The sequence below is a fragment of the Neopelma chrysocephalum genome, unplaced genomic scaffold (genome assembly GCF_003984885.1).
Source record: "Neopelma chrysocephalum unplaced genomic scaffold, ASM398488v2 Primary Assembly neopelma1_80b, whole genome shotgun sequence".
Classification (NCBI taxonomy): Eukaryota; Metazoa; Chordata; class Aves; order Passeriformes; family Pipridae; genus Neopelma; species Neopelma chrysocephalum.
Genome location: NW_020897742.1, coordinates 5296185 through 5323139, shown reverse-complemented (window position 1 = coordinate 5323139; position 26955 = coordinate 5296185). Strand labels below are relative to the sequence as shown.

The 26955-nt window shown below is 39.5% G+C and overlaps 1 protein-coding gene across 5 annotated transcripts in view; it reads left to right on the top strand.

Moving 5' to 3' along the window:
* The window catches only part of LPIN1 (lipin 1), an 80497-nt gene that overhangs the window by 31657 nt on the left and 21885 nt on the right, over positions 1-26955 (top strand). For 3 of the 5 annotated variants that reach the window (XM_027690310.1, XM_027690309.1, XM_027690313.1), the window contains exons 3-12: positions 10354-10554; positions 11865-11960; positions 13145-13482; positions 13833-13952; positions 15049-15156; positions 19158-19287; positions 21186-21495; positions 22965-23058; positions 24197-24384; positions 25475-25568. In XM_027690310.1, the coding sequence (XP_027546111.1) occupies positions 10354-10554; positions 11865-11960; positions 13145-13482; positions 13833-13952; positions 15049-15156; positions 19158-19287; positions 21186-21495; positions 22965-23058; positions 24197-24384; positions 25475-25568 (1679 nt within the window). Of the gene's footprint in view, positions 1-714; positions 783-10353; positions 10555-11864; positions 11961-13144; positions 13483-13832; positions 13953-15048; positions 15157-19157; positions 19288-21185; positions 21496-22964; positions 23059-24196; positions 24385-25474; positions 25569-26955 lie in introns of those variants that run through there. The other 2 variants (XM_027690312.1, XM_027690311.1) reach the window with 2 other exon arrangements.

Below are 26955 nucleotides of genomic sequence, written 5' to 3'. Positions count from 1 at the left end.
ACTCTTCCCAGGCTTCAGCTGCATGCACATTTTGGGGACTAGAATATGTATATGCATGAAATTCCATTCTCAAAAACTTGTTTGCAGGCCTAAAATTAGCAGGGTGCTTTAACTAATGAACTTTGTTCCTTTTATATATATGTATTTTTTTCTTTGTTCTCTTTTTTGTGTGTTACTCAGTTTACTTCTCATTTGTTTTGCACATAGCACCACCCTCTCCTGCCTTCTGTAAATAGACTTCAAAGAGCCTGGAAGATTCCTTTATGGGGTCATTTCTAACACGACACCCACTTCCCTATTTAGATGTGTAAGGCCGCTCTCAGTGTAGGAGGAGGTTACGATACGGTTTAAATGGAAGGGAACCACTATCTGGTGGCAAAACTCTATTTAATCGCATTTATTTACAGCGATAAAGCGCATGAGGCTTAAAGACGTGCTCCCGATGGCTGGGCTTTGGCAGCTCAAACTTGCACCGGCGCCTGTCACGGGTCAGGCTGGGCTGACCGATTCCCTCTTCCGCTGTCCGCTTTTCCCATCACAAACCCGGAGACCACATCACCCCACCCCACCGCACCGCCCCCCGCGATGGCGCGGCCGCCGCCCCGCCCCGACCCGCGGCTGCTGCGGCAGCTCCGGCGCGGCCGGGCCCGCGCTCCGCCCCTGGCCCCGGCACCGCGGCCCCTCCTCCGGGGCGGCACCGCCGGGCCCGGCGCGTCCCCGCGGCCGCGGCGGCCACAGAGACGGCGGCGAGTGGAGCCTGCGGGAGCGGGCCCGAGGCACAGGTGGGTGCCGGGGCTCGGGCAGGGAGGCCCTTCCTTCCTCCAGCTGCCCCCGGGTGGGGAAGGCGAGGCCGGGATGCCCCGCCGGGCGTTGTTGCCGCTGGAGGCAGCGAGTCGGTCGGCCTGGGCATCCCACCGGCCCTGGCGGGGCTTCGGGCGGCTGCCCGCGCCCCCTGCCCTCTCCCCTGCCCTGCCCCTTGCCCGCAGCCCCTGCCTTCCCTTGCCGGGCAGCCCGGCTCTGGCAGTGACAGCGAGCGCCGGGGATGTTGGGCGCATCGTGGCTGAACAGTGGTTTGTGCACCGGGAGAGAGGGAAGATACGATGCTTCCCAGGTTTACCATCGGGGAAGGCGTCCAGCGCGGGGGTGTTGGTTTGGGGTGTGAGCTGGTGGAGGCCAGTGCCCCTCTGTGTGCTGCTGCTGCTGCTTCCTCTTTCACGTTCGGGATTGTATTTTTTCCCTCCCTTTGGCTGGCAGCTGCTGATGCAAATCTCTGCATTAGTGCCACTGCTTCACTAATACTTTCCCTGAGCTGGAATAATGAAAGCGGTAATAGGACAGAGGGATTTAATGACGTAGCAGAGCCTGGCTGGCAGCAGTGCAATGGCTACATATGAATATGAACTTTCAGATATTTTGTATTTCTTTTATATGGGCCCCTTTTCCCTCCTCCTCCCCCCCCCCGCCTCAATACTTGTTACTTTTTCTGTTGCTTAGGGTATCTCCCCTACCTTCAAGAAGCAAAACTAAAAGCAAATGTGTCTTGTGAAGGGAGGGGAAGGAGACAAAACCCTTTAGTATTTTTGTTATCCCTCTAATTTGGTGCATAGTCTGGGCGGTGTTAGGGAGTTGTTTATTTTCTGGATAGCTTTATCTGTATCTCTGCTGTCCTAGGAAACAGATACTGGCAAATGCTTAGTGTACATACATAACATTGTGCTGTCATCATTGTATTGTTAGAAGTTGGATTAATGAATTCCTATTACAGTAAAATGAGCCTACTTCCATGAAGAGAGATGGAGAAAAAGTAGGGAGACAGTGAAGGAGATAAGAGCGGAAACACTTAACATAATTGTTATAATTTTAAGCATAAAGCCATGAAAATAGCTAAAATAGCTTCTGATGGTTTTAGATACTTTCTGCTTTTCTGATAGTCCCAAATTTGGGTAGCCCCGATAATATTTGTTTACGTTATATAGTAGGGCCTGTTTGTAAGGAGTTGGGCAAGTTTTAGTCTTTGACCTTTTTCCATACTTGAAGATGTGCAGGTGCACATTTGTTTATCTGTGAACATATATACAGTTGAAATACAGTAAGAGTTTACTTTAAACTCTAAAAATGTGGAAAATATAAAATTAGAGCCTAACAAAGAAGTTTGTTTTCCAGTCCTGCTGAAAGAAAGGATGCCAAGTCACATGAGATGTCAGTATAGAGTAGAGCTACTGCTGTTTTTCCATTATGATTTGTGTTCCCTCTCTGACATCAGAACAGTAGCACAGGGCAGCGCTGTACATGACCTATCATATATCCTCCAGCTATTTCAAAAGTTCTCATTTTCAGGCATCAGTTTGTACTTTTCAATTGTTTGTAAAGGTTGCACCTCTTTATGCAGGGCCAGTCCAAAGGGGTCTCAGCCCTTCTGTACGTTCCCTCAAAGTGTCTCCATGAGGAGGGAAGCACTGTACAGGTGGGAAGCTGAGGCACACAGAGATGAAGGGAAATGTGGAAGGTCTCCCAGGAAACCTCAGGGAAAGGAGGAGGCAAGTCTTGAGGTATGATTTCAGGACTGCCTGAAAAGTCAATAGAGGTGTCCTTTTTACTACGCAACACTGACTCTTAGTTTCTCTCTTTAGCTGGTAGTAGCAATTGTATGGGTATGTGGTGAGTCAGATCATCCTGTTGATCCAGCTAGAAGTTATTTTAAAATAATAAAGTATGAAATTTAAAACTTAAAATATAAAATTTAAATATTTATTTTGAAGCTGGGTTTAGTGATGTTAGTTTTCAGTGCTGAGACAAGGGCAAGATTTAGGGAATGTACAGTTGGGAGGTTGGTGTGGGGACTGTGGTTGTACACTTCAACTGGCCCTGAAATAATTCTCCTGGACTCTTGGGTACCAGTCTGATACCCTGACTATGGGGCTATAGGCCAGTCCTCCATTTGTTTGAAAATGAGGATTCATTACAAACAAGTTTTGAGTCTTTGGTTTGAATTTTTGATTTCAGCTGCTCTCAAGAAAATAATCGGTCTTTTACAGGAACTTTGTGAAGTATTGCACCAAGTAAAGTCTCAACTATTTGAATATCAGAACCAAATGAATAGTTATCTCAAAGTCAAAGTCCACATCTTTGAGTGAGTGTGAGCGGTGGGTTTTTGGAGGGACCAGCAGCTTGGAAGATAAGTTTGACATTTGATCCATTTGACTCTCTGGCTGCTGTAAGAAGTCACAATTTTTGGCACTGGCCTTGGCTAACTTGTAGTAGAAGTCAAATAGTTCCTAACAGCTTAATCTCAATCCTAAAATATTTCTGGAGATTTGGCTGGCAGAGAAATTGCAGTGCTCTTCCTTTGTTGTAGAGCCAGCCATATGATGAATTTTGCTTTCTGATGTGGGACATACAAGTGAATTGCACCTGTCTCCTGATTGACCAGACTTATTGTCAGATCACCTGCAGGGATGTGGTCTGTCCCATGCAGCTGTGACTGTGGGGAAGTCTGGAACAAGTGTGCTTATAATCAGACTTGGATAGAGTTTGCACTCCTATTTACAGAACAACCAGAGTCACGCTGCTCAGCAGAGTGCTCTGGAGTTCTCCTTCAGCTACTTGTCCAAATCAGGGTCATGACTACTTATGGCTCCTTTTCAGGTCATGTCTCCAGGTTTCCTTTCCCAGGGAAAAGGAATATGCAAGGAGAGTGCTTGTCTATGTCTCACTTGGATGAGCTTGCCATACTGCAGTTGAGATACAACCACAGTGCGACACCCTGCTTAAAACCAATGGGAGTTACACACCCTCTGAGATATAAGCCTTAATAAATTGCTAAAAACTATGTAGAAATCTTGTAGGAAAGTAGAACCCTAAACTGAGGGCTCCCAAAGTCCTATGCCATGTCTGCGTGGCTCCTCTAGAGAAAGTAAATCCAGTTTCTGACTTTGCTCTGAGAAGTGCACAACTTGGGTGTGGAATTTACTCAAAAAAAGTACAATCAGAATTCATGGCAGTGACCTTGGGTTTGATTGATGTGGGAGCTAACAAATAGTTTAGAAAAAGGCTTTCAAAAGTTCTTAATGATTTTCAGTTTCCAACCTGAAATTATTTAAAATATAAAGAGATTTTAATGTGACAATCATGCAACTTTAGTGACTGTACAATGCTTTGATCGCTTACTAATAAACAAAAGTACCTCTTTTAAAAATAATAGAATGATAGTTATTATGAGCTTTTGTCTTTAAGAAGTCACTGTTACTATGCTTGTGGTACAGATGTGAAGGGCTAAGCTTAATTTTAAAAAAATCATCTAAGGAATCTTCATCTAAAATATTTCCTTCTCTCCCCTATATTTTTATCATAAATCTTTTTTAGAACATAACCTCTGAAACTGTTTTCAATATGGTAAAGACTTAAGTCAATAGTAAAATTCCATTAATTGCAGTAGAGGGAGTTGATGTTTGGTACTAAATTGCTTCAGAGTCAAGAAAATAAATGTTTGATATGCAGTAAAAGAGTGGCGATAAGCATGGACTTTGAATAATGTCATTCACTATTTTTTCTTTTTTTTTGTAAATGTGGAATAATTCTCTTGAAAGGACCACAGTCTGATTCTCAAATATAGTCTGGTCTCTCTAAAGCTTTACATCTTTAAAACAGAAGCCAAGGGCAGATCAGGTTTATAAAATTGTCATAGTTTCAGTGTTACCAGCAGAGTTGCAATGATGTATTTTAAGTGAATACTGGCTCATCAATTTTTGTCTCCCTTTCATAATCTCACAAGTTGTATGGAAGTTCTTAGGAGAAAAGTTGATTTGTTTTGTGCTTATGCCCACCACTTTAGTGGTGGACCAAGGTCTCATCATCACATCAGGTATTAAAAGCGTAACTGTCTATATGTGTTGTTTTTCCTTGTGCTAAGCGTTTGGTTTGTGTTATGTTCACCATTGCTGCAAATTTTTCTCTTCTGGCCTACAAAGCCAATGCACAGTCATAACTGTCGAACCTGAGTAAAGGGACAGAAAGGGACCTAAATGTTACATCCCTCCTAGTGAATGAAATGGTGCCAAAGTCCATTCTGGGTGGCCAGACCAGCTAGCACCATCTGCTTACATCTATTCTATAAAGCTCTCTTAACCTCTAGAAGAAGGTGACTACTTCTAAACTGGCCATGGGAGTAGTCCACAGTCTATCATCTCTCATTAGCTGTGCCTGGGAATTGTTAGGAGAGTCCTTATTGGCCTGTGCCTAAAAGGTACTAGAAGCAGATTTTGAAATTTAAATAGATTCAGTTGAGATGTCCAGATTGTAATGGTCAGCTCTGTGATGGGATATAGTTTGGTTTACTGCTTTGGTCATAGGAAGAGCAACAATGTCTTTCCCAAAGATTACAGTTGCCTGTTCTTAAACCAGTCCTAGCAGATGTTTGTCCTCAAAATTTTCTGCATTGGAAATTTCATATCTTCCAGAGGAAATGTGCTCCAGTTTTTAGTTACCCTTGCAGCATGCTACCTAAATCAAGTGTCTGACGTTAGAACATGTTGAAGAGCACTCGTATCCCTTAGTAATTTGGATGTGTGCAGATGTCTAATCTATTATTCATTATGTTGTGGCACCTGAGGAGACACCAGGTATTGCAAAAGGGAAAAAGGCCTTTAGTTCCTATGATGTTAAGTATTTTATTTTATGAAAAGAAAGTAAAGAAAAATGCAAAGGTATGGGCAAGAGTTGAGCTGTAAAAAAACCCCCAAACAATCAAAATTGGGCTACAAAGAGTACAATTACTGGCTTTTCCAGTGGAATTAGGACAGTCTAGTGTACCTGTATGAAAGAAGTGGATTATCAAGATGACAATGCATTTGATCTTACTGTGGCATGTAGTAGAGCAGGACTTTAAAGAATTAACTTTGCTAGGTCATTCTTTTCTAAGTGAAAAAATCAGTTAAGGGAGATACTTAGCTATTTATTTTTGACTTATTTTTCCACATGATGATAAATTCTGAAAAATGACTGCTGTCTTTAGCAATCAAAAGAGTTGGAAATTTTCTGAGCCTCCTGGCAGATGATGCTAGTTAAATTTACATTAAAAATTATACTTTAATTTTATAATAGATGCATTATTTACAGCTGTGAAATATCTTCTGGCAAAGAATAAAACTCAAGCCATTTGAAAATCCTGACAGACGCGGTACAGACTGTTCTCTCTTGCTGTAAGCTTGGATCAAAAGAATTCTAAATTTTCCCAGCACGAAAAAGATATTCTATGCTATGTCCACTAGCATGGTATGAGAACAAGAGTTTTACTAAGTTGAGTATAATTAAACAGACAGGCACAGGGGGTTTAACCCATGATGTAAATTCATGTTTATTGCTGAAGTTGCTGCTGCCTGGTCAGTAAGTGAAAGACTTCTTGGAGTGGCCAGAGTGAAGTGTTGCTCCAAAACCACATGCAGTCTCTCTGGGGTTTGAGGAATGTTGGTTTCCTGGAGTACTGACATAGTATGGACTGACTTTAGGTTCAGAGTATAAACTTACAAACCTCAGACTCCAAACAATCTCAGCTTTGGTTGGCATGTATAAAAGTTAGAATAAGGGGCCTACATCCATCAGAGTCTAATTTCTGAACTCTCCCCTATTTTAACAACAGCATCTTTTATTCCTTACATTTGAAATACAAACCATTTTTGTCAGGAAATGGGGTTTATGTGATTAGTCTCCTAGTCTGTCTCTTAGTTCTACAATGATTTTGTTGCACGTCAGGTTCAGCCCAGCTTAAAAGGAGTGTCCATCACCAGCAGTTTGAATGTGGCACTTTCTTTATAAGGGATAGGAGATTTCCACTGTATGGAAGCAAACTGTACTGTGCCAGTTGGCCTGGCCAGAGCTTGAGGATCGTGCCTAACTTTTTTAATTTGTGAATATAAAAATAATCTCTGTGTCCTAAGATAGGGCAGGCAGTACAGCTAAGATTTGTTGTGAACAAGAATAGTTGCAAAGTTCTCTGTTTATGATTTTAGGAGCCCTGCTGGTGTAACTTGTTAAGGGGATGCATCAGTCCTCATATTTGGATTGTCTGACCATAACTCTCCAAATAGTGGGGTGTATATACTGTCCCAGCAGCTCCTTCCCCGCCAAGGAAGTTGTGGCTGTTTTACACCTAGAAATTTTGTTACTTCAGCAAACCAATCATTAATTGGGGTGAACTATACAGTGTAATTTTGAGCCTAATTGTAGCCATTATTAAATTTAGTCTTAGCTCAATGAGAAATGTGTTTCTTATTGTGCTTTAGGCTGGAAAAATCCTCAGTGGAAACTGAAGTATTTTTCCACAGCACAGGAGTAATTTTAAAAGTTTCCTTACATCTGTCACCCTGGAGGCTCACTTCTGAAGTCTGTGCCTCTGTGGTGTCATCTTGTTAAAAAGTTTAGATGGTGGCCACCAAGATAATTAGGAGGCTAAGAACTTTTGACTTAAAAGAAGAAGCGGAGAAAGCTAGTTTTGTTTAGTCTTCAGACTATTTAGTCTGTACTTGTTGGGGGGTATAGAGGAAACAGCTGGAATGTTAAGAGGTGCACAATTGTAGGACAAGAGGCAACGGCACAAGTTGCAACAAGGGAAATTCAAATTAGGTATTGGGAAGAAAATTTTCTCTGTGAGGACAGGCAAATATAGGAACAGGAGTGCAGGAAGGCTGAAAAATCTCCGTCCTTGAAGATATTGAGAACTCAGCTGGACCAAGGTTGTGGGCTGTGTGGTCCAAGTTGTCTCTGCTTTGGACAGTCCTTTGGACCAGGTGACCTTTAGAAATCTGTTCCAACCTGTTGTTCTGTGACACAACATAGAGTGTGGACTGATTTTCAAGTGCCATTCCCTATGAAACAGCATTCAGGAAAGCATGTTTCTAATGTATAATAGGAGCCCAAAAGTGCTAATACCAGTTCAGTGCAGCAAAACTAAATATAATTGTCATGAAATTTTTATCTGTTGGCTTTTCAGTAGGTGGCACTTTTCTAGGTGCCTGAATTGAGGGCTGTGCAGAAAGGCTTCTCCAAACAGTATTTAGGGATTATTCTTCCATTACTTAACATCTGTCCTGGTTTTGGCTGGGATACAATTAATTTTCATCCTCTTAGATGGTACAGTTTGGGATTTTGGATGAGAATAATGTTGGTAATGCACTGATGGTTTAGGTATTGCTGACCAGTGCTTACACTATGCCAAGGACTTTTCAGTTTCTCATGCCCTGCCAGTGAGAAGGCTGGAGGGGCACAAGAAGTTGTGAGGAGACATGGCCAGGGCTGCTGATCCCAACTGACCAAACGTATATTCTATACCATATATTGTCATGCCCAGAATATAAACTGGGGGGAAAACTGGTCATGGGCTGCTGCTCATATACTGACTGAGCATCAGTCTGCGGGTGGTAAGCAATTGCATTGTGCATCACTTGTTTTGTATTTTGAAATTATTTTCTTCTTATTATTATTACCATTATTTATTACATTATTATTATTATTATATAATTATTTATTACTGTAATGATTATTATTTTCTTTCTTTTCTGTCCCATTAAACTGTCTTTATTTTAGCCATGAATTTTATCATTTTCACTATTCTGATTCTTCCCCCCATCCTGCTTGGGGGAGGGGTAGGGAGTTGGTTGTGAGTGAGTGACTTTGTGGTGGTTGGTTGGTGGCTGGAGTCAAACCGTGACAACATCTTGTATAGTAAATACTTCAAAAAAACCCTGTGTGATTTTTGAAGTTAGTGCCTAGTTTTAATCTTAAGCTTTTTGTAATTCAGCTCCCCAGTTGTCAGATGGGGAGACCATCATTGCTTTTCAGGGGCAATGTAGTGATGACTATCATAAATAATTCTTCCTTCAGAGCATGCATGGTTTATGTCCTGATACCTGTGTATTAAAATAGAAACAGAGAAGAAAGTAAAGTCTCAGTCCATCCTATGTTTTTTTTTGGAAAAAAACACAGGTGAACATGATTTAAATAGAACAGGCAGTGCATGAAGAGACCTGCCTTAATTATAGCATTTCCTAACTTTCTGATTTTTTACTGTAATGCTTTCACTGTATTCTTTAAATAGTTTTTTGTTCATAACTGCAAATAACAGTTAAAATTTGGAGCCATTTTTACATCTCGTACATCTTTTTGCTATTTATGAAAGAACACAGCTGAAAGAGTCCCTATTGTAGCAGATGCTGCTGCTGCACAGTGACTGTCTCAGACTCTGAGCTCAGTTCTGTTGTTGTCACCATCGGTGGGAGTTTTAGCTTTGCCCATCGTGCGAGTGTCTCTTTTATTAATGTCCAGGTGATGTAGTACAGCCTAGCAAAGAACTTGTGTGTACGTCTTGTGCTCTATACTGAGTGCACAAGGACTTTGCAGAAACCAATAATCTTGGAATCTGCAAGAGGTGTTGGAAAAATAATGAAAACAATAGACACTGGAAGTCCTTAAAATCTGTACTGTTCAGAATGGTATCTGCTTAAATTCACTTGTATTTTGAGAGCCCTTAAAAGTCTTTTTTATCCTATAAGTATGTCTATGCTGTCATGTCTGGGCAGCTAAATGTTTTAAATAGGATGTGCATTAGCAAATTAGAAGCAGCAAACTAAATGCTAAATACTAAACACTAAACAAAGCCAGGAGCAGGGGGAATAAAGCCAATAACTTCAGCCATCAACACGTCTGATTTTTAATAAAACTGCTGATACTAAAAGGCTGTTTGAAACAAGAACAGTGAAGTTGCATTAGGAAGTACTCTAATGTTCAAACACTCTGGATTGAAGGTTGCTTGTCCAACCTTAATGCATATCTATTGTCTATATGCATTATAATAATCTTTAAATGGGAGAAATCCCTGTAAAACGGGAAAATGGTCTTTGACTTCAGTGCAGTGGAAAATTAGATCTGCTTAAAACCATTCACTTGTCCTGCCCTTAAAAGCCTGTGGAAATAATGAGAAAAGTATATTTGGTGTTGAGGGCACAATAAATGACAGGAGATGTTATTCTGGAAGTAATGCTTTTCTCTTCAGAGATAATTGGAGATATTTAAGAGCTTTAGAGTCTAAAAGTCTGACAGTGGTTTTGTAGGCAACTGATTTTAATGAACTTTTGAAAGTTGTTACAATTTGCTGACTTACAATATCTCATTTGCTTTTTTCTTTTAAAAACTCTTTACAAACGTGCATCAGCTGTAAATAAATTAGGTGGGAAATCCTGATTCTATGTAAAATTGTTAATTTGTGAAAGAGAATACTCCACTGCTAAATTCTCCGTCTCTCAAATATCTCTAAAATACAAATCAGGGATCAGAATCTAATTTGTTCTATCTTTTGCCTTTCAGGTCCAAACCATGAATTACGTTGGACAGTTAGCAGGGCAAGTATTTGTAACTGTGAAGGAGCTCTATAAGGGACTGAACCCAGCCACATTGTCGGGATGTATAGATATAATTGTTGTACGTCAGCCAGATGGAAATCTTCAGTGTTCCCCTTTCCATGTTCGTTTTGGGAAAATGGGAGTTCTACGTTCTAGGGAGAAAGTGGTAAGAAAATTGGGAATTTTTGTATGTTTTGTTTGTGAGTTAACTCTAATAGCATGAAGGTTACTGAATGTGCTGTGGTCTGCTAATCAAGGTTGTCTTTAAACACGCCTGAATTAAGGTAGGGTTCAATTAAAATGGTTGTTACTAATTCTCGCATTTCAGAGCATAATTTATGAGATATTGGCTATAACAATAAACAAACCAAGCCATGAAATCTGTAATGTTTATTTTCAAAAAGCAAAATTTTGAATGTGCTAATTTGAGCCTATACTAGATTCTATTAGTGACTATGTATTAAAACCCACTTCTTTGACACGTTCAATGATAATTACAAAAAAGGAGGTATTAGTAAAGTAATATTTTCAGATAATAGAATGTTGAAGTTAATTGAAGCTAGAAAAAGCGGTGAGGACCTTGAAATAAATGTAACCAGGCTGAATGACATGGCAATATGATATCAGATATGAAGTTACCATTGAGTAATGCGTGGCAGATTATTTTAGGAAATAATTTGTAACTACATGCAGTCTAGGTTCTAATGTAGCCATAATTGTTCTGCAGAAAGATCCTAAAGTCAACATGGATATTGTTCAATTCTTACATGGATCAGAAAGAAATTCCAATATTTAGGATGGGTAAAAGTTGAAAATATAACTGTGCCAATACTGTGTCCTGAAATACGACATAAGTGTAGACTTGTCCAAATTTCCAAAAAATTTACAATGAAAATGGAGTTGGTGGCAAAAACGTTTATAGGCAAGGAGAGAGATCCTCCTGAGAAGAAATGGAGATAATTAAGGCTGTACAGTGATGTGATAAATGTGTGGAAGAAATAGACACATGAATTGAACGTAAAATGATTTTTCTTATTTTTGCTTCTCATAGTGTGAAGAGAAGTCTGTTTAATGAATTTAAAAGACAGCTTGTTAAGAATTTGCATTTGGAAGTACTTCTTGCACAATTCAAAATTAGGCGATGAATTAAAAGACCAAACAGATTTGTGTGGCAAGTGAAGCATTCAGAATTATATTTAAAAATATTCAGAATTTTATATAATGGCTGTAAACCTTTCTGAATAAAGGAACAAAACAGCAATGAGCTGAACGAGTTAGGAAAACATTTCTGTAATTGATTGCCTTGTGAGGGGGTAAGGAAAAAAACAGAGAGGTTCACTGTTTTATGTTTATTGTAAGGTTTCCTGCACTTCCCTGAGAAGAGTTTGCTCAGTGACAACAGAAGGACAACTGAACAGGAACTGTGTACCTAAAATAACTTTCTTTTCATACGAGAATATACTTGTTTTCTTCCAGGTTGACATAGAAATTAATGGAGAGGCTGTAGATTTGCACATGAAACTAGGAGACAATGGGGAGGCCTTTTTTGTGCAGGAGACAGATAATGATCAGGTAAGAGTCAAAAGTACTTTTAATTCATTAAAAATTCAATGCCTGCTCTTCAGAGTCAGTTTTGATTTTAGGAATTTTGTTGAAAAAATATACTTTTACCCATTTCATAATTTTGAAAGTTTCTGGACAATTTTCAGCTATGGAGATTAAATGCTATGCTCTTACTTTGGGATTTCTTTGAGTTGCTGAGATTTGAAAAAATCTAAAGTTAACACGTAACTGAAAAATAAATTGTGCATGCCAGTGTGTGAACAGAAATGGCATTTACAGAGTTCACATGCTCCAAAGTTGTGTGCAACAGAGGTTAATGTCCAAGGATCTGATTTTTTGTGGAAATCTTTAATTTGAACACATGCACTCAGACAGACTGCCAGTAAAAGTGCACATGCTCTGTAAACATCTGTTCAGAGATTAATTCTGGTACTCACTGTAAACATGATCTCACAACTATTATTCATGTGGAATTATATTTCAGTGAGAATGTCTGCTTTTAAGCTGTGGTTAAATACTAATCTATATAAGTTATAGTCACATTAATTTTGAGTAGTCCACACCTAATGTAACATAAGAAAATTTTGCAGGCATTTCTCCTCAGATATCCCCAAAAATATCCTGCTCTGGACACGGACAAATGAGTTTTCAAATTCTTATATTGAGTATGATATTACTAGTTTCAGGTGAGAGCTGTGTGCATGTGCAGTATTCATTTCTATATCTTTATTTTAAAACTTTTATGTGGCAACAGCTATTTGGTGACTGAAAATAGCTGGAAATACTTCCATGAGTATTTAGAGATGTGTATATATATGATTGAATAGTTATAAAACACTGACCTGTCTGACTACTGTGTGTCATCTGAGTTGTAAAGGGGAATTGGATTTTACAAAATGCTCAGGTTGTAAACTAGGATTTTATTTCTGCTCTGTGTCTAGCATGAGGTGGATAGAGACTCATGCCACAACCTGGCCAATATTAGATGCTCAGAAGATGCTCTTTATTAAGAGTATTGTTCCTGGCTTGTGTAAGGAGATGCAGCTGTGGAACAATTTCCATATGCCATAGAAGCATGCTGAGCTGAGGAATAAATGACTTATATTTTGGTAGTTGTGCATAGGTTTTAGAACCAGTTGTATGACTGGTGGAAGAACTAATATGTTTCATGGTTTGAATTTTTTCTTTTCCAGGAGGTAATTCCTTATCATCTCTCCACATCTCCCATTCTGTCTGAGGGAACTACTTTAATGGAATCTCAGCTGAAGAGGAATTCCATAGACAGGATAAGAAACCTGGACACCAGTGCATCCTCACAATTACCAACCCAAGCCCATGGATCCCAGCCTTCTACTGAAACACCTCCAGTCTCTAGCTCTGTGAAAAAAAGGAGGAAGAAGAGGAGGAAGTCTACCCATAAAATAGACAACTTAAAAAGAGAAGACACACATGGAGACACATCAGAAGATGAAGACATGTTTCCTATAGAGATTAGCTCAGAGGAAGAAAAAGAACCATTGGACAATTCAAGGTATTGCATTGGAATTATGATATGTAGTGGAAACCTGGGTTAATGTTCCATGCCATGCCTTCCAACAGTAATTTCTAAGTTAGAACACATGGGTGATGAACACGTTACTTTAAGAGAAAAGCTTTAGGCTAGAGAGCTATTGGGAATGTTAGTAACAAAAGTAATGAAAATGACATTGAAAACATAAGAAGAATTGTCTGTGGTGTTGTGAACTAGAAGGTTTGAAATAGATAACATTTCTCTATCTCCTTTTAGTTCTTCTCTGCAGTAGGGTTTTTTGTTATCTGATGTATATGACAATTCAGTATTCAGATATGTTTTTTAAATGTCACGTCTTTCCCCATACTTAGGATCCCTGTTCCAGATGTGTTTGTTGATGATGTTTCTGACGTAAAGGCTCCTGCAGTTTCTGTGCTTTCTCAGTCTGCACCTTACCCTCGTTCAGATGGAGAATGGTCACCTCTTCAAAGGTACTTTTTCTGATACTACAATCCTAGGTAGTACTTCATCTTCTTTTTTCCATTGATGTCTTCTATGCCAGTGCAAGTGAAGTCATACTAAAAATGTTGATATCAAACATGGTCACTGACCACTGTTAGATGCATTCTGTAATTGCATTCAGGTAGTGTACAAAAACTTCAGGTAAGCTTTGTCCTTGATTCAGCAAATGTATGCATACAAATGCAGGTCTACAAATTCTGAAAAATATTTTTATCTGTTAATGTCACTGTTCGTTTATAAATACTGTAAAGAGGATGAATGTTTTGTGAAATGTGAATATTTACCTGATGCACACACCTTGTAAAGACTTTAGTGGATGCAGGTTTATAAGTCTTTAGTACTCTGAGCGTAATAAAGATTGGAATTCATGTATAAAAATAAGATTTTTTTAATGAATAAGAATATGAGCTTTTAATGTCCCTTTTACTATAGACATGGAATATTTATTGTGAAGAGGACACATACAGTAATTTGCTTGCATTTTCCTGTATGTGTATTTGTGTGCATGTGTATACCTTTCATGTCAAATCAGAGCATCTCAGATCTCCTTTCTTGCCTGTGGAACCCTGGCAAAGAGGGAGAATTTTTGCTTAATATGCATTGCATTATAATGCCAATTAGGTCTGTGCGTGTGCGCCCCTGTGCCCGTGTGCTCCACATCCTCCATGCAGACTGTTGGAGTACAGCAATATTCACAAGACCTTATGCTAAGAAGTCTAATCTCAATATCCTGCCTCTGTAGTTGGGGGGCAGAGGAAGGGACTGTGAGGAAATTATTTCACAGCAAGGGCTCAATTTAAATGTTTTGAATTGCACTCTGGAAGAAACTTTCTCCACTGCCTGTAAAGCTTAATATGATTAACCTCACCAGTCTGGTGATAGCATATGTCAGTACTCTGTCCTTTTGATGGCTTTTTGAAACTGTGTGCTCTGTTTGTTTCTTGATTGCAAGTATTCTGGATTTTGAAAACTCTAGATTTAAATTCAGCATTCATGTAGCTAATGCACAAAGAGTTTATGTTAATCAGCACTGTTTTCTTTCTCCCAACACGCTTTGCTGCCCAGTAAGCCTATAGATTGTGCAGGGCAAACCTCTCTTCTCACTGTTCCAGCAGATGGAGGCCTATCTAACTCTTGTCCTCAACAATCTTCCCACTTTTCTCTTCCAGACAGGTAGAACGGTTGTCCTCTTTTCTGGACTGCTTTTTGCTCCTTTTAACACATTAATACACTTTTAACACATTAATACTCAGTGAACTTCGTTGAATTTGTAACTGTACTTACTGCTAACCCAGATGCTTTGAAAGTGACATTGAAAACCACTTCCTCTCCTTGCTTCTTTGTGGGCATTGACTGGAGGTAAGTTACTTTGTTGAATCATCCATTCAATGAGGATGGCTGATATAACCTGGGTTAAAACTCAAGTTGATTAAGATGATAAAAACACCAAAAAGGAAGAACATAACTAGTGAAAACTTATATTCCTCTGAAGATTGACATTTCCATGTAGCTTTTTACAGTCAGTGTATATTTTAATGACATTTCTATCCCATGGTTTTCCTGAGTTGTTTGCTTGTGCATAGGTTGCAAAAGTAAAAGCAAAACAAAAGCCTCAGAGATTAAGTGATCAATAAGAAATGAAAAACTTGTAATGGGAGGAACCCAGTGCCAAAAGAAAACTCCTCTTCCTTTGTTTGGGAAAGGGGAAGACTTTCTGTGTGTTGAATTGCATTGGGGGAGAACATTGCAGAATAAAGATGACACAATAGGTAAGACATCCTGTCGGAGGTTTAGGAGATTAAAACTTAAACCTTCTCTGTAGGTAGGATTCCTCTGAGGGTGGACTCTTTTCTACAAAGGTAAAATTGGATACAGACACTTTTCGTGTTATCTTAAATTTGAGAAGTCTCAAGATTCTGCAGTCAGGGCCTTTCTCTCCATTAAGTCAAGGGAGAGAGGTCACAGCAACTCAGTTAAAAAATTTAAAGTAGATGTCTGAATATGACCTCTACAAATCTCCATTAATGCTGGGAAAGCTTTGAGTAATAAATCAGGCTAAATTGCTCATTGATTATCTCAACATAGTTGCCATACTAGGTGCCTAAGGCTGTATCAGAACTGATAATCTTGAGGTTTTCTCAGCTTCTAGGTCTGCCCCCGACTGTGTTGCAGCACCAAGATGAAGTGAGATCCTGGGATATTCAAAGCTCTTTGCCTTAGTGTTTTCTATTGCAAGGAAAGGCGGGTGCACAGGTTGGAATGGAAGAGTGGTGTGCTCTGGGTGGCTTCATGGACTTTCCTCTGGAGTTCATCTGTCTTAGAGTCTAGATAGCTAAAGTGCTGTAGTAGCTTGTCTGAGTGAGGCCTTCTCTGTGTCTGCAACTGTTGAAATAAATGCCTGGTGGGTCTTTCAGCAATTTTTTCCTTCCATGTGAAATAAGAAACTCTATTATGTCGACCTAAGAGGAGGTTTGGAGGTTCTCAGTTATTGGTGTGACATGTACATGGCATAGGCCTCTTTCCTTCTGACTAGGTTTTCACAGGTTATTTGTCATCAGTCAAGATGGAACTTTTTCTCAGGTCACACTTCTGCTTTCTCAAGAGATCTTTTTTCTTCCAGTGGAAAACACTGCACAGATCATCATGGTTTGCTATTGCAGAACTGCCAACTACAGGCCAAGTTCCTTGTTCTTTGACATTGGATTAGATTAAGTGCAATCATAGCTTGTTAAGGAATACGTAGGATTGTGACACAAGTATTCATCATTTATGGGATGTGAATCAGAGATGCTGATCTAAATAGCTGAAGTCTCCCTTCCTGCTTGTGCAGTGTTGCCAGGATGGGTGGCACTAGTTTGATCTGAAATATCTCAGCAATCTTTGCAAAGCTAGGGAATTTCAACTGGGCTGGATCAGTCCCTAATTTAAGGCCAGAGGAATTGCAAGAGATAGTTCTGCCCAAGACAAACCCAGATGTGTTCATGGATCATCAGGCAGCCTTTTCCAGCAAGAGCCTTCACAGAACAGAACTCTGCCTGCTTTAACATACACACATGTGCAAGTGCCACAGTTCTGGTACTTGCATGTGTGTGTCCAGGAATGTAAATCATGGTGCTCTGTAACAGCCTGGGCTCTTCCCTACTCAGCTGTGTGTACAAGGGAACCGTACTTTCTGGGAAAATTATGGAAAAGACCAAGAAAAATATTCTCACTGCAAACTGCTGAGGTTCTACCTGAAATGGAAACAATACCTCTGTTCTCTCAGGTTGGCTAATTGAACCTGGCTAAACACACTCCAAAGGCCAGACTGGAGATTTTTCTAAGGTATTTTGAAGGTTGAAATGGCTGTAGTGCACAGATGAGGTAAGTTATGAAGTGACAAGACTTCTTTAAATCTAGGTGGTTTTGGCTTAAAGCAGCAGTAGGAGCATTATTACCTGCTGAGATTTTCTGAAGTGCCCAGGGTCCTGATTTCCAAAGTTTCAATGCACCCTAAGCATGGAAAATACTGCAAATCCTACAAAATTTTCAGTGGGAGATGTAGAAGTTTTTGAAAAACCCACTAGGAGTTTCTTGAATTCCTAGAGCTCGAAAATACTTAAAATTGCATTGTATTTATTCCTTCATCTGTCAAATTGTAGGCGATACCCTAAGGACTGATAAAAACTTGAAATTCTTAGGACCTAAAAAGATCTTCCACAGTGGTATGGCTTATAAATTTTATAATTTAATTAGGTAACATAAATATCTGTAGCTAAAAAGTCATAGCATTTGTCCATATTCAAAGTGTATCTTATTGCAATATAGGTGAAAACAGTGAATAAAGTAGATAATTAGATTGCTGTTATTTCAGATGTGAGTGTGAGTAATCATTTTGCTGTGACCAATGAATTCCCTACCAGATAGCTCTACATAACTGCCTTTCATTGAAAGAGGGAGACCTTAGAGTAGTAACTAAAAGGGAGAGGGACTTTTCACAAGGGCATGTAGGGACAGGACAAGGGGCAATGGATTTGAACTGAAAGGGGGTAGGTTTAGGTTGGACTTTTGGTAAGAAAAGGGTGTTGAGGCACTGGAACAGGATGCCATGAAAATTTGTGGTTTTCTCATTCCTGGAGGTGTTCAAAGCCAGGCTGGATGGGGCTAGATGATCAGGGCACATGCAGGCTGGTTGGACTAGATGATCTCTAAGGTCCCTTCCAACCTAAACCATTCTATGATTCTGTGATTCTACCTTTATTAAGTTAGGAACTTCATGAAATAGGAAGCCTTTTGTTTTTGAGAGTGAAAGTAACTCAGTCTGGACCTTTGACTTAGGAATGTTGTGGATTCTTTTGTAGCTTGTAGTTTTTAAATCGGGATTGGATGAATATACCGACACATGTTATGGCCCAGACAAAAAATAATGGGCTTTGTTTAGGGGGTTCTGAGTGAAATTCTATGACTTATGTTATGCAGAAAGACAGAGTAGATAATCAGAATTTTTCCTGTTGCCCTTAAAATCAGTGAATCATTGTTTATTAATGACTGACTTGACATCACGTTATTGACTTCACCACATTAAAAATATGCTACAGGCTGATAATTTACTAATTAATTATTAAATAGTTTATATTGAGTAGTTCTCAAAACAAACAGTTAACAATGTTTGAACCGAAAGGGATCAAATTCTCTGTGTAGCTCTCCTGCTGTTCTCCATATAAACATGAACAAATTAGTATAAAGAAGGAGTCAACTGGATTACTTAGACTAATTTATTACTTAGTCAGGATAAGGTGTCTTCTTGATGCAAGTGAGTAATTTCTGCACTTCACATCCACTATAACAATACTAACAACTATTCATCTACTGTTGCTGGTACCATCCACATTGTTTTTTCCATACAGAAAACCAAAAATCCTCCAGAAATGTTCATGTCCAGTGTTCTTGTTCCATCTCTTTCAGCTTCTCAAATCCTACTTCCTTAACAGCACTTACTATAAAATGGATGAGACCTCTGAATGCCAGTGTCAGAGGATCCTGAACTGTTTAACCATTTTGCCATCCTTTTATACTTTCAGTTGGCTCATGATTATTTCAATCTTCAATGCTTTGGGTTGGTGGATATCAGTTTGGAAAGTGCTTAGTACATTGTGGTTACTTGCGGTTTTGTAACATTTTTTGTTTTTCTTTAGCCAATCAGATTCACGCCCTCCTACTCCTCAAAGTGACTCGGAATTAGTTAGTAAACCTATGGACAGAAGTGGACTGAAGGATAATCCCCACATGCACTGGGCATGGGGAGAGCTACCCCAGGCTGCAAAGGTATACAACGTAACTTGTTTAATTCCTGCTAGCATCTATTGTGCTTTAATGGGGCACATCTACTTATTCTACTGCAAACTGCTGAAGAGGGAATGGATCCTTGTTTTACATAAAGTTACAGTTTCTTATGTAAGAGAATTGCATGTTACTCCTTGGGAGGTATTGGATCTTATGCCATGGATGTTCTCAATACTGATGATATACAGTAGAAAGTACCTGAGACTTAGTCTTGTAAAAGTTACAAGCATAAAAACCAGATAAAATCAAACCCAATGTCCTTTGGTAAATCATTGAAATTCATAAATGGTCTTAAGATGGAAATTAGGTGCTTGGTGTTTGCAGAACACCAAGCATAGAATATGTTCCTTGAGTACATAAGCATCCAGAAACACCTCTATTTCTACATGCCCAGACATGCTGTTCTCTTGGCTGAGAGGACTGGCTTGGTGCCATTTGGCCCAGTTAGGTGGTGGGATCTGCAGTGTCCCAGCAGCATTGTCTCCTGTGCTGCACAGTGACTGTGGCAGCTGCGTACGCTGCAGTTCCCTCAGGTACTGTCAGCTCCTTGTAATGGCTGTGGAGTCAGAGCACCCGTATGGGAAGGGGAAAGGGGGAGTTATTACACCTGCCCTAGGGTGTGAGAAATAAAGGTCAGGTTTCAGTGGAATACTGCCACTGTAGGGGCCAGGATGGTGCAGGGTTTGGCCCCTCCTGCTGAAGGCTGGCTTTTCTACAGACAGGAATGCAGGAGAGATGGGGTCACACGCACAGTATAAAGAAGAAAGAAAATCCTGCTTTGCAGGCCAGGGCAGTGGGTATCCTGCTCAGAAAGAAGGCTTCTATGTTCTGGTGATGGCACCAGAGTTATAATGGCACTATTATAATTTATCTTTAATTCACTGTTATTAGCTAGTGACAAGACCAGAGATGGGAATCCTGAATTCTTAATTTCTTCAGAAGAGCTCTGGTCTCTTCTTTAACAGGCCAAGGATGAGCTGTACCATCAGCTCTATGTTATTTTCCTCCTCATGTGTATTAGAAGAAAATTGGGAGCAATTTTCTGCCCATAGAGAACTGATTTAAGTGCACAGGTCCATGCAGGAGTTTCAAGTTGGCATTTTTAGTCTAGAATTTAGGGTTTCCTGACAGCAGATTTAGGCATATCTTTTTTATCCCAGTCACACAGCCTGGTGTGTGTTGCAAATCTTATTCCTGGAGGCTTTTGCCTCTGAAGTCCCTGTCTGTGTCCTTAGACAAGCTATTCTGAGTTGATCTGGCCATACCTGAACTGAGAGTTATACTCTGGATGCTGTTGATCTTCATGGAAGAGTTGTTTGTTTGCTATGACGTGAAGGTTATAGCATCTGTACAGCTGCTGCTGTAGTTCAACTCCCCTCTGTAAGAACACTTCCTATCCCACACTCAGAGAAGATCTGAAATTTTTCCTATAGAGTGATTTAAAATCTAAATCTGGGGTATAGATGAGTGACAGTGTCCTGGTGCCTGAGAGCATCCTTATTGTGCAAGGACTTCAGTCTGCACTACTTTCTCCTGTTTGGCACAGTTACCTTCTGAAGGAAAGCCAAGATTTTCACAGGAAGGGAGGAAGGCAGGGTGGGAGGTGGGATGTGCAGGTGAGTGGAAATTGAAGACTGTAGAGCAGATTGCAGAACAAATCTTTCCTGGCCCCAAGATGCAGACGAATTTTGTGCAAGTAAACACACAGCAGAAAGGTCGTTTGTGCACTGTAGTCTCCATCTCAGTTAGTGATGGCTTTCTGCTGTAGTTGGTTATCTTGAGAATCTCATCTCACTGGAGTGAACCGAACAGGTTAAACTCTGTCTGTTACATTTTTTAAGAGCGTTTCTTTATAATAATCTGTTTAATTTTCCTCACAGGCCAGTTCTTTGCTCAAAGCAAAGGAATCCAGCATGGTGGATGTAAATCCTTCTGAAAGCACTCACTTTCGGGTCATCCAGAGCTCTCCTATAGAGGAGTTTAATACAGTGTCTCCTTCGCTTGCCCTTGGACAAGCAGATGCAGCAACTGCTGATGAAAGTGAGCCCTTACCAGTTGAGACAAATAAGCCAGAGACAGAGTCACCAGGAGCAGCTGTACCACTGTTACCTGCCAATGAAGAAATAAAACAAGCTGCAGCTTGCTCAACCCAACCAACTGGCAAGACAGATTCCCCTTCAAGAAAGAAAGGTAAAGCTGTTGATTCTGCACTTTTACATATATGATTTTGTCTTCAAATTTCATGGTGGTAAAGCACCTCATTGCTATATAAATTAATTCGTGCCCTGGAGACACTTTCAGGTCTGGAAAGGGGTAGGGTTTGGAAGGAGCCTTCAAAACCCGAGTTGTGCAGCAGGCTGTTCACAAGAGATATGTATTAGAAGATTCTCCTTGGTCTGGAGTTTTTGGCAGCTCTGTGCATATGAGCAAGACTGTGAGCAAAGCTTGCTTCCATTTCATTCGTGTTTGATAGATTCAGGGGTTTCACTCTGTGGATAAGCACTGTGTAGATCTGCTGGTTCACCTGAGTTATATGTTGCTGATAACTGTGAAAACTCTGCTCTAGTAAAACACTGTAGTATGTCTTTTGCACAAGCAGCAGTTTTGCGTTAAAATGAGGTGCTTTTGTTTCACATGAGGCTTTTCAGTTCTGTGTGGTAAATATCGTGTCCTGAATATGTGAAATATAACTCCATCTACTTTTCTACTTCCTAATTTCTGGGCTCTATATTAATGATATTTTATAACAAGTGTTACAATCTTCACATGAAATTTATTGGCTTACAAATTATCTGGTTTAGAGCACTCATTCTATAATTATATAAGCTTTACATAAGCCTAGTTTGTGCAGCTGCTTTTTAATCAGTAAACATACAAGTTTCTTAGCTTCTTCCCCATGCATTCCACTGTCTCTGAAAACAAAAAAAACTGACGTGTTACTCTGCTTACTATTCAGTATTTGCATAACTTTTTTCTAATTACTTTTCTGATGTTTGGTGTTGAAAATTGGGATAGTGAGAGGTTGTGCATTTGAGAATCAATTCCAAATTAGTTTTTGGCCCCCCAGTGGTTACTTGTCTAGATGTACTAGCAACAACAGGACAGTGATGACTCTGTGTGTTGGTCCTTGTGACAAACTTAAGAGTGTTGTCTTGTCCCCTACAACGGTGCAGGTGCACAGACAGCACATCAGTTGTATGTGCTCAACAGTGAGTTGTCTCCTAACAAGCCAGTTATAGTGTATTAGAGACTATAGTCTAGTCTGTTACTTCCCTTTTGCAAGGAGGGATTGAAGATTAGGAGATTAAATGCTCTGACTGCCATACTATGACAGTAGGCCTATGCAAATACTTAGAAGGTTTTCCTCTTGCTGTTTTCCTGCAGTGACCACGGACTTCTGATTCCTAGTGATCTTGTCTGGCATAGGGAGTCTTCGGCATGTCACAAAACTAGTCCTCTGCTGTCCCATTTTGTGTATTCATAGTTTGAACAACTTGTTTTGAAATTTTTGGCAGTAACATTCTGTACAAACAGTTCACAAACTGTTATAACTTGTCTGGTTTCTCAATCTTAAAATGAATAGTTAGACAGTAATAACAGCTCTGGATTGTTACTCAGAAAATATTAATTAATAGGCTGATTTGTGCTGTTCTTTACAGACAAACGAAGCCGGCATCTTGGCGCTGATGGTGTCTATTTAGATGATCTCACTGACATGGATCCAGAAGTTGCAGCACTTTATTTCCCCAAGAAGTATAAGTTCTTTTCTTATATTTTTACTTTTTAAAGAGCACTTGTCACCATCCATGTTTAGATCAAACTCATTGCCAACCAGATAAGACCTCTTCTGCAGCGTCCAGGCAGAGATGAAGGTAGAAGGAAAATAAAACTCTGTAGAGAGGAATATTAGAGCTTTTGGCAGGTGCTGCATTTGGGCCTGAGAAGTGTGCTCGCAGCTTGTTTTCTGTTTTGGTCAATTAAGCATCATATATTGATTGTAGATCATTATGTAATATACACTGATGTTTGTGAGTGTTACTCACATGTCCTTGGAGAGCAGTTGGCTTTGGGATATATTTATCCCCATGTCCTGGCTTATTACCATGAAGAACTTATCTTACTGTTAACAGTATTCGCAGAAGATTATTGCTCTAGTGTTGCTCTACTGTGGGTGATCACCTATAAATATGAATGTGAGAAAATAATTTCTGGAAGATGCATGACAGAGTTATATGTGAAAATATTACACCCTGAGCATACGATTTCCAACTCATTCTGATCTTTATTAGATCCTCTTGTAACATTTATAGCTCCTCTTTCCACATCATACTCTAGTCATTTGACTAAAGTCATTGAGCAATAACTAAAGTAGCTTGTGTATTTTATTTTTCTTATTTGCTTGCTTGTAATATTAGCATTTCAATAAAACTGAAGAAGATTAGTTAAATGGAGAAAATGTCAGATTGAAAATTTCTTAAATGCATTCTTATAAATCTGGAGTGAAAAGCACAGTTTGATGAGCTTGAATTTTGTAATAATTATCTCATACAAAAATTTTAAGTGGGCATAATGATTTATTGTTTCTTAAAATTTTAATCCTAGTAGTTTATATGTAGAGTGTTTTATTTATAGATACATGACACATAAATAGACAAACATACACATTTTTGTTTGGGTTTAGCTATCAGTTTATATAATTAAACGTATTAGTTTATTATTTAATTTACATTATTCTTGTTCCCTTGTGCTATAAAATTTGAACGATTTTTTTTACTTTCTTTTTTTTCTCTTTTTTAATCTTAATATGCACCAAATGTATGCAGTGCTTGTCAAAGGGAGTGAATTTGGGAAGGAATACATGAAGACTGAATTCCTAATTTTTCTTTTCCAGTGGGGATAATGTCCAAAGTAAGAGCACGAATGACACAGGGCCGCGGTCAGCCAGCCACTCTCCACAGTCTGTTGGCAGCTCAGGTGTTGACAGTGGAGCCGAAAGCACCTCGGATGGAATTCGGGATTTGCCCTCCATTGCCATTTCCCTCTGTGGAGGCCTTACTGACAACAAAGAGATAACCAAAGGTACAGAATGACTTTCTGAATTGCAGGCATTTGCTGGCAGCCAGGTTTGAACATTGAAGCCTGAGGCTGCAGAGCCCTCCTGTGGCTGTGCTCAAAAATGTGTCGAGAAGATAATTACTGCCCATGTAATAATCAGTTTTCTAGAACTTTTTATGCTTAGAATAGTAGACTTATATAGAACTTACTATTTTTAACACGTTTTAGTAATCTACTACATACAAAAATGTTTGAATGTATTTTACTGGTATTTTTATTTCCTGATAGTGCTATGTTTTGTATCACAATAGTGTTAGTGGTGCTTTTACTACTTGGTATAGTATATAGCTAGGTAATTCACAGCTGTTGTTGTCAGGAATGAAAAAGGTGGTCTGTAAATGGGGACACGAGGAGAGAGAGTTGGAAAGCTTAACATGAGTTCCTGTCCCAAGTCCAATTTCTTGTGTAACTTTTAAGTACATCACCTACAATACTCTATTCCTTAAACTTCCAGGGGCATAAGGAGAAGATAAATGTGTTAAGACTTACACTTCCTGCAGTATTGTGGCATCATAAAATCATATGAGCCTAATGCTACACTGACTGCTGCTCAGAAGCTTTGTATTAAAACATTTCAAATATACTGTGATTTATTGGAGTCATATTGTTATCTGAATCACTTGTAAATTTTATAACCAGACGTGTCTATCTCGTAATGGCCTTTTTAGCCACCAACGCGCTTGCAAGAAACGTGGGTAGAGCCCTTCCCAAATCTTCGTTCGCGAAGCCTAGCCATGATGATGATTGTTATCTGAATCACTTGTAAATTTTATAACTTTTCTAAAAGGAGGTTTTTCTCCCTCATAATTACATCCCTGAGCTTTCACTTAAATTGTATGTTGAACAGGAAAGACTCCCAGAAGCAAAGAAAGAAACCCTCAGCATCTTCTGAGAGTCAGAGTCTCTGAACAACTTGCTTCATATTACAGTTAAATTTCAACACCCTCATAATGAGTGTAAACCTATGTACCTGAGAGATGCTAAGAGGTTTAGGTTGGCCCATCTCAGGCATCTATAAATGCATGCTTTACAAATGTAACTTTTTCCCCCACAGAAGAATTCTTAGAACATGCAGTGACATATCAGCAGTTTGTGGACAATCCTGCTATCATCGATGACCCTAACCTTGTGGTTAAGATTGGAAATAAGTAAGTATATTTCAGAAAAAAAAATTACTGTTGTGACAAAAACACTTCTGTGGTACTTCAGTGCATTAGATCAGTTTGGCCATAGCTGAAAAACTGGTTTTGAATGTCGTAGCTTGAATTCACCCAGAAAGATTCGATTCCATGGTGAATTCAACCCCTTCTAGTTACCTTTCCTCCATTAAATTGAAAGTAAAGAGCAGTTTCAGATGACCTATTAGAGCTAACTGACAAAATTTGAATTTCAAGAAGCTGCTATTAAATGCTGATAGTATTCACACTCAATTGACAGAGTAAAAATTAAATATGATATGAACTTACTAAGGCTTGCCCTGAGCCAGTTTGAATAATTAATATTTGCAGGGATGTGTCAGTCTGCTTGCAGTCACTCAGTACCCAGCAATTTTTTTTAATGTACTGAATATTTTGCTAATATGCCTCTATGGAGACATTGCTTTTCAAGACTTGTCAAACTTCAGCCACTGAGTATGAGACTTACATTTCTGCAAGGCTAAGATTATTTCATATTTATATTACCAGCAGCAGGGCAGCACTGTAGTCTCTGCCAGATGCAGGTGCAGCTATTTGAAGGATTCTTTAACTTAAAACCTTACACCTGGCAAACAGTGTTAGAGGGTAGAGGAGATATGGCATTGTGCTGCACTTAGAGATTTGGCTACCCTTAGTCACAGACATTGCCTATGCAAATCTCATGTACCAGGTGATAGTTTGTATTGTGTATGTTATGGCCTCTTACTTGACCCTCTCTGTGCTCTGAGGTGAGTCATTTCCTGCTTCCCTGACAGTCATTTGTCATTTGAATTTGATGGTAGTATTTACCTGCCTACTGAATGTGTTGGGAATAAAAGAGTACTTAGTGAGGATCTTACTGTCATATTCTCTGAATGTTGGGTGAGCTTCAACTTCCCTAGACAATGGATACTGTAATTGTCCTACTGTCTGTAACAAGAGTTGGCCCCTGTTCAACATGTAATAGCAGAAGCTTGACATTCTACAGACTACACCCCTTGACTTTTATGTAGTTCCTTGATGAAAAAATGGAAAAACTTGTAAAAAAATGTGGCTCATGCTGTGATAATGAGGTATAGTAAGGAGATTAGCTGGATGGATGGTTGCCAGAGAGTTGTGGTCAATGGCTCTATGTCCAGGTGGAGGGTGATAATGAGCTGTGTTTCTCAGGGCTCTGTCTTGGGACTGGTGCTCTTCAGTATCTTTATCAATGGCGTAGACTGTGAGATAGAGCACATCTTCAGCAAGTTTGCAGATGACACAAAACTGAGTAGTGCAGTTGAATCAACAGAAGGAAGGGATGCCAGCCAGAAGAACCTGGACAAACTTGAGGAATGGGCCCATGAGAACCTCATGAAGT